A 7861-nucleotide genomic window follows, 5' to 3' on the forward strand; every position below is an offset into this window, starting at 1 on the left:
TTTTTGTTGCAGGGATGAGGGGGGGGGGGGGGGGGGGGGGGGGCAAAGCGTTTGTCTCCCTGGTGTTAGTATGTGTTTTCTGAGAAATGTCTGTTTGTACAATGTGGAATTCCAGTAGCAACACAGTTTTCAAACCTATTTTCCATCATAGGGATCCACTGCATTGACGGTTGAACCTCCATCGCATCAGTCAAAGCGGTGCACACATTGTAGTTATGCACTTCATCAGCTGGGCTCAAAATTGTCATTTGAGCAGAGTCAAATGGTCAGACACTCCCCCTCCTCACCATTTAAATGTATGCAGGTGTGATGGTTATATTCACTTTTAAAAAAGGTGCAGCATACGGGTATAGTATACAGAGAACAATGCCATATATTTGCTTTGTTGTCATGCCCCCCTTCCTCATACACACATACAAAAAATGCTGTGTACAAGATTTTCTCTTATTCACAAGGGGCGCTTTCTAGACTGCTTGAGGCATCTGCTTTGATTGCATAATTCCCAAGAGACGAACAACACAAAACAAAAATACTGACTGAATTCAGACTTATAATATACCGAACAAATAACATACCAGCTCCACTCTTCAAAACCATAGTTCTCTAAAGAAAAGGAATTGGAGAGTAATTCAAAGTTGAAAGCTTAGCTCTTTCGTGGTGAATGCAGGGATGAGGGTAAAAGATGAAACAAACTTTTTCTCCTGGCTGAAAATGTGCAGTATTACTAAAACAAATAGGTGATAGCATACACATTTGCGTACACTTAAACTTAAGAGGCACATATCCGAGATACTATAAACCCTTTTTAAGCCTTAAATGCTGCAGATATTTCAGGAATGGATGCCGAGGAAATGTATTATGATGCAGGGGTAACACAACAGGTCCTTTATGTCATCTGGTGCTTTGCCGAATGTAGCATGGCAGTTTCAAACAAAGTAAACACTGTTGGTGAAATGAAAATTAAATTAAATGACAGGTCCATTTTCTTCAAAAAAGAAAAAAAAAAGTAGGGGAGATTTTCTGCATCCAAATGATACGGCTGCTCTCAAAGCTCACAGTTTTCTTCTCTTTCGATTAAATGCTCTTTCTCTGGCTGTTTGTGCTTTACAGTGGAGTGTGCTACATCGCTACTTTCTTCTCTACAGGGGCCCCTGGGCTCCCCAAGCAATAGGAGTAAATTAGAGTGCACCTGTTCCAGCTCCAAGATAAGCCATCTCCAGAGGATTTCCTCTGAGTAAAATGAAGTGAGTGAAGAATAAACAGAATATCACAGCATTACTCCGCCAAGGTGAAGTTGCTGCTGCTCTGGGGACACGGTTCGTTTTGCACAACACCCAGCAAAATATCCTCTATAAACCTCTGGATGTAAGACTGTAGGAATGGTCTCTGCTCACAGCGGAGAGAATAGGTGATGCACTTTTGTGTTCCAACCAAGGCAGCGCGTCTGCTTCTCAACTGTATCTACTCACAACCTTGACTTGAAATGCTGTTATTTGTGGTCTGGGTTTTGTCGTTTGTTTCCAGCATGTTTTGATTCTGTGTCAACACATCTGCGATAGTCAAACATCAAACCACATACTTTCCCTTTTTCCATTCCTGTACCGCTGCCAAACATTTCTGAAAGTATCTAATTAAGTCAACTAAGAAAATTGTCAGTACATCTTTCCCCTCTTCCCATCAGCTTAGCCACATGAGTAACTCCTTGTATGTTTCTTAGAGGAAATAAAAGCTGTAACCCCAGTGTGATGCCCAAAGACCACTGACCGTAGATGTCTAGAATGCAAAATTCACTCAGTTGGTTTACACATAAAAGGCACGGATAATTAGAGGAAAAATGTAATTCATCATACGTTTGATAATCAGTCTGATTTGGTCTCCTATCTGCACTAGGGCATTCAAATAACCCCCCTACTATTAGCACCCCTCTCTCCCTCACACCAGTAGTCTGTTTTACCCTCTCTTTGTTCCCCTACAACACATTATCATTATTGTAGCTAATTGCATGGTTTGCCTTGAAGTCGGGCTGGAGACTCATGATCTGGGGTTGAAACGTGGACAGGGATCCAGTCTTCTCCACAGCTTGCTTTACTCTGCTAATTGCTGTTACCACAGGATAAGGCGTGCTCCTCGCTGTGGCCAGCCGGACAAGGCTGGAACAAGCATGGGGTGGGATGGGTGGAGGGATACTATCACACAAGGGTGGTAAGATGTGGGAGGGAGAGCCAAGGGTGGCATAACTGACGTGGGATGGGTATACCAGATTGGGGAGGGAAAGGATAGCAGTTGGAGGTAAGCGGGGGGGGATGGAGCTGGTGTTAGATGTAGGTCAGCAGGAGTGGAGAACCCTAAAGATTACAGTTGGTTAGTGCGACCCCTCTCTGACAGGATCTGAGACCTTATTCCCAGCAGAGGTGGAGGCTGGCATTTAGGGAACCCAGCTATTAGTGAGGCTAATAAAGCCCATGCAGAAAGTTTTGAACCTCCAGTAGCCCAGAGACATTGTCCTGACATGAGTCCAAAGGCTGAATCTTAGTTAATATAAACCTAAATGACTAAAGAGAGTCTTTAAATGACTGTTAATTAGACAGCCGAGCCGTGCTGCGGAGTAAAACACATCTATATGCACCCATTCTCATTTACAGTCTCTCTTAATAATTGTTTTTACGAGCACCTCTTTTTATTATCATTGTTTATTAAAGAAGAGTAATTTAAAAGATGAGTTCATCTAACTCTAAAAATCTGAAATCTCTCTGAGCGCTGACAGTTTCCTAATTCATATGGGAATGTTAGTTTTACACCACAGTATCAGCTTCCAACTTTAAAATGAGTCAGAGCTCCCCGATGGGGTTTTAGAAAAGGAAATGGAATCACAGACATAACGAGTGACAAAGCCTCCATCACCTCATATAAGATCTCATTCCATCTGTGAGAACTTTGGGTCTACCCTAGAAAAATAATAAATATCCCCCTCTCATGGCTGCCGCTCTTTTTGTTCAAAAGGTGTTTTCAAGACCAAACAAAAGAAATGGTGTCATTAATGATATATATTATGAACTAGGGCCTCTTAGAACAGTTTCCTACAAATGCATGGATAAGGGGTTGATCTCTCTCCTAACAAAGGATCTCTAAAATATGAAGTGAAAAGCTACCCAAGATGAAGCTGGTAAAGAAACAAGCGAGGAAGAGCCTATTTCCACAACACAAACAGATTTCCTGGCCTTTAGCAGTCTCTTACTGGGATACTTTGAGACATATCCATCAAAACACAGCTGTATTCATTCATATTTCATATCTCCTCCTTCTCCCAGTGCTTTAACACTGTTCTTTGATCAAAGGAGAGAAGTCGGATCACAACAGGAAGGTTCCCTGCCAGCCAAGGAGAAGGAAGGCCAATTCACTACTGTACATGTTACCATATAGCTAGCTGTAGTTGAAGACTTCACTCAACGAAACAAGGGGAGAAAAGTAGAATAAAATAAATGAATGTCTTGCAAATGCAAAACTAAGAACGCTTCAGAAATTCATGACTTTCCATTGATGAAATGTGAATTTCCACATTTTACAGAGAGCTTAATTCTCGGCCGTGTGCAGGCCTGCTGCAAAACCGTGCAAAATAAAACACAAACTCCATCAGACAGTGGGATCAAAAATGAGCAATTTTCGAAGAGTTTGGGATGATTGAACGAAGCCTTTGTTAGATTTAGAGGAATAACAGTTTCTCCAACTTAAGTGATGGAATTGCTGAGAGATGGGCATCCACAAGCTGATTCAAAACACACAGCTCAAGAGTGTCACCATGTGGAGATGAGGCAACATAGCAAAAGAAAAGTCCCTGAGCAGCTGTCTGAACAAATGCTTTACCTCAGAACACGGCTCTAGGAAAGCATTAATATTTTCATTTCTTCTATTAACCTTTCCTTAGTCTTTAAAATACATTTTCTCCAATTAAATTTCACCTGTTTTACATTAAGCCTTCAGCCACTCTCTTTACCTGACGTCTACCATATCAATTCCAAGACACAGCCGTTCCAAAGACCCTTTTCAGTGAGGCTCTGGGAAAAAAGTGTTTGAAGACCTCCCTGACATTTAGACTCTCTCTGAAGATGACTTTGCCTTCTACTATAGCCTGCGGGAACATAGTAAGACCCACACTAAACTTCAATTGATATGCAGTGCCAGATTCCTCCAGGGGAAATTATCATTCTGTTCATAATAAGAGCCACAACAAGCACCTGGAAAATGACTTTATTATACACTCCGCTTCAATAAAAGTTTCCTATGACCCATCAGAAACACACACGGTGCAAGGGGCATAATAGTGATGAAATGAAAACTATATTATGCATATGATAGAATGCTTATTTGATGGTAGGCAGCGCAAGGATGCACATCTGCTCGGATGTGCTTGATTGGCAGGTGTGTTAATGCTGCGCCGTAGCCTTGGATGGAGGTGCTCTGAGACCCCCTTTTTCCTGAAGCCATTATCCAAATATGTTCTGTTTTTCAAACAAATGAATGGCACAAAAATCAAAGTATCAAAAATGTATTGCCCTTCATAATGGAATTCCCTCTGAGCAAGGACATGTAACAATGGGCCATTCTCCGCTTCCTGTGCTTTCCCTCTCTATGCCAATGGACGTGACCTCCACTGCTTTAACAATGGGGCATCCAGCAGCATAAGCACTTGGCTTCTCTCACCGCAGCCTCTACATGCGGTAAAGCTGCTTTTATCTTTGTTGTTATATTTAAGGATGACATCCTAGCCTGTCGGCCTCTACTATTGTCTTCACCGTGATTATTTTCTATCCGTTGTTTAGCCCCAGTTGTGGCTCTTTGATGAAAAGGTCGCCACTCAATTGGAAAACAGTCATTAAAATGCGGTGGGTACTATTCACCAGTGTGCATGGGGGAACCAACTCAACTGAGCTGGTTAATCAAAAGTTAATTATATAATTTTCATGCAGATGAGGGAAACATTCAAATGAATCCCAACTCTACAATCATTACAAAAAATAAATAAAGAAATAATTCTAAAATGCTATAAAATGTTCAGGGACCAGGAGGCTGTAAACAATATGAAGTTTAATTTGAGGTAAACAAAGTGAATATCCACCAGGGGGTCTGGGAAGGAGAAAGTGAGGTTAAATCAAATTTGGAAACATAGATACCAGCAGGTTTTGTTGTCCTGATATACGTGCAATTAGGCAGGTCCTTGATGAGGACACTGGGAGGGAGAAAGCTGGCTTTCACTGCAAATGCTTTGGGATTATTTAAAGGGAATTTATGGGATTTTATGTTTTATCTGTGAACATTAATTATCCCCACAAAAGTGTACCAAATTGAATAAAAACTGTATTTTAGGATGTGTTATAAAAGCATGATTATCTTTTATGAAGATGTTGCAAAATTACTGAAAACGCCACGAAGCATAAACTCAAGTAAATCAATTCAAGGAAGTCTCATCGTGACTTTCAGAAGAAAATACCCAGGATAATAGTTTCCCCTGTAACTTTGTCAAAGGAGCTAAAGTATAATATAACACTTTTCAAAAATACTTAAGTCTTTCCTCATCAAAGGAAATGATTGTGCTATGCAAAGTACAACCATGAATATTAAACCAATGACGTGAAGTATCACAAATGAACAAGCATTGTTCTGGAAGTGCAATGGAATGTGGTTTAATTTCGCTTTAATTCTATGTGCTTTTATAATGTTCACCTTTTCCCAGTTGTGCCAGTGGGTTTGGGTTCATTGGTGTGCATTACAACCACGCTCTAACAATGCCGGGCCTCCCCGGTGTCAGCACAGTTCATGAATCCTAGCCCCTTATGCACCAGGCGATTAGTATGGTGCTCTGTCTGTGGGGCTTTGCCAGAAAATGAGTTCTCTTTAAAACATATGCCCCCTGCTGATTCTTTTCCTTTCCTGATATGAAATTCCAATTTTTTTAATGAACACCAATTTCCTGTACAGAGAGGGGGGAAATAAAGTTCTACTCTTGGTCTGTTTTGGATGACTGCAGTTATCCTAAATTAGCAGAAAGCAGTTGCGGACATTAAAAGCAGAAAATATTTAGGTAGGTGTCTAATCAATATTCAAGTGTGAGCAGGAAAATCAGCTGGTGAGATTTTCCATATTGCATATGCAAGTGACTGGTGTGGCAGAAAATGGAATTACCAAAACTGTAACAAATTCAATTAAGTCATTGATTCCTAATAAATTGACTTAATCACCAGCTGTTGTCATGCTAAGATTGTTGTGTCACAAGTTTGTCATGCTTGTCGGTCGTGTCTGCTTTACAAAGGCAGCTGAATCTGTTTAAAGGCTTTAAAAGAGCATTTTATATAATTTAATCTCCAATAACAAGATCAACAAGATCTATTAAAAACACACTGAGCAATACACAATTAGCTAATCTGGATTTTAAAGTTTATTACAGTTTTACAAGGCTTTAACCACCGATAACAAATAATTAACATCTGCGTAACAAATGATTTGCTGAAGTCACCATCTTGTTGCCGGGCGATCTTTCCCATGTGCTGCTGGTAATGATGTAGCTCTTCAATTATTAGGGAACCTTTTTTTTCGGCCAAAGTGACTGGAATCATCATTAATCTGAAGAGATTAAAATTAAACACGAGTCAGTCATTCGAGCTGCTTCTTTAAATATTTAATCTAAAAATATTTCAATTTGAATTGATATGTAGGCTCAGTAGACACCAAACAAGAGAGAAAAAATTTGCACTACATCTATCACCACTCCCAAAACTAAAAGGAGTCACACCCATATTCTTTCATGCGAAGAGCGAAAAATAAAAACAGTCACTGAGCAGTTTGTATATTGTCATTGCCGCTTTGGAACACACTGGCACACAGTGGTGTAGTGTACATTAATATTGTACAATTGAACTAGACATTGGTAATAAATTATGCATAATAGGCACTTACTATATTGTATGGTCTAAGTCTCTCTTGGATTTGGGCATTTGCCTCATCGGGAAGAGACACCACCCCTCCCGTGCCCATCATCTATGTAGAGTAAAAGAGAATTTAGAAGATGTTCCCATCTGATCCCATTAACAGCAGGTTTGAAGTGTTTTAGTCGTTCCTGTTACATTTTGCCCCAATTTAACATTTCATTCAGTTCCACATATAATAATTACTCACCCTAATGGTTGCCTCAAGCTCTCCCACACTTCTCTTTCCACCTGGTAGCCATCCATAGGACCAGTGCTGGGACAGGGTGACCTGAACCACCAACGCCACCAACAACACCTGCATTATAACTCTGCTGCCTGCTTCCATTGGAACTGCAGGGGAAGCCAAAATTGTATTAAAAACCCCCAAAAAGAAACAATAATGCCACAGTATCCTTACTCACAGCTCCTTGGCTTACAGAGCAGGGTCTGTAAAGCATCACCAGACACTAGTAAACATTTTAGATAGTAATTAAGGAGAGGAGTACTTTTAACTTAATGAACATTGAACAAATTTAAGTGACTACTGACTCACCTCTGTATTTGCCTTGTTAGCATGTGTCGCATTAGGCAGTGGGGGGATTTTATAGGTGTTGTACAAGGCTGCTGTCAGGATTATAATCCCCATCTGCAGGTGTGACACATTCACTGACTAATGGGACACAAAATACTACTAATGGAGTTGGCTAAGTGCTCAGATATGCTGACATCACTGTGACAGTTCACACAGCATTAAAAATATAACAACAAACATCACTGCGCTTGCAGTAAAGAGGCAGACAAAAAGACAACATTAAGATGAACTCCGATGTTCCTTACCATCAATTATTTATTGGATTCAGCTTTCAGGAAACAATGTTCAAATCCATACAGATGGAAAAGGC

At 40.4% G+C, this 7861-nt stretch overlaps 1 protein-coding gene across 1 annotated transcript; it reads right to left on the minus strand.

The window, feature by feature from the left end:
• Positions 1-88: 88 nt before the first annotated feature.
• gnrh3 (gonadotropin-releasing hormone 3) lies at positions 89-7659 on the minus strand. Its single transcript, XM_085182756.1, has 3 exons — positions 7168-7659; positions 6949-7029; positions 89-6615 (listed from the first exon to the last, which is right to left on the minus strand). Exons 1-3 carry the CDS (start codon positions 7303-7305, stop codon positions 6562-6564), a joined length of 273 nt encoding a protein of 90 aa, XP_085038882.1. The 5' UTR covers positions 7306-7659; the 3' UTR covers positions 89-6561.
• Between the last annotated feature and the right edge of the window lie 202 nt (positions 7660-7861).

Source organism: Neolamprologus multifasciatus, chromosome 13 (assembly GCF_963576455.1).
Source record: "Neolamprologus multifasciatus chromosome 13, fNeoMul1.2, whole genome shotgun sequence".
Lineage (NCBI taxonomy): Eukaryota > Metazoa > Chordata > Actinopteri > Cichliformes > Cichlidae > Neolamprologus > Neolamprologus multifasciatus.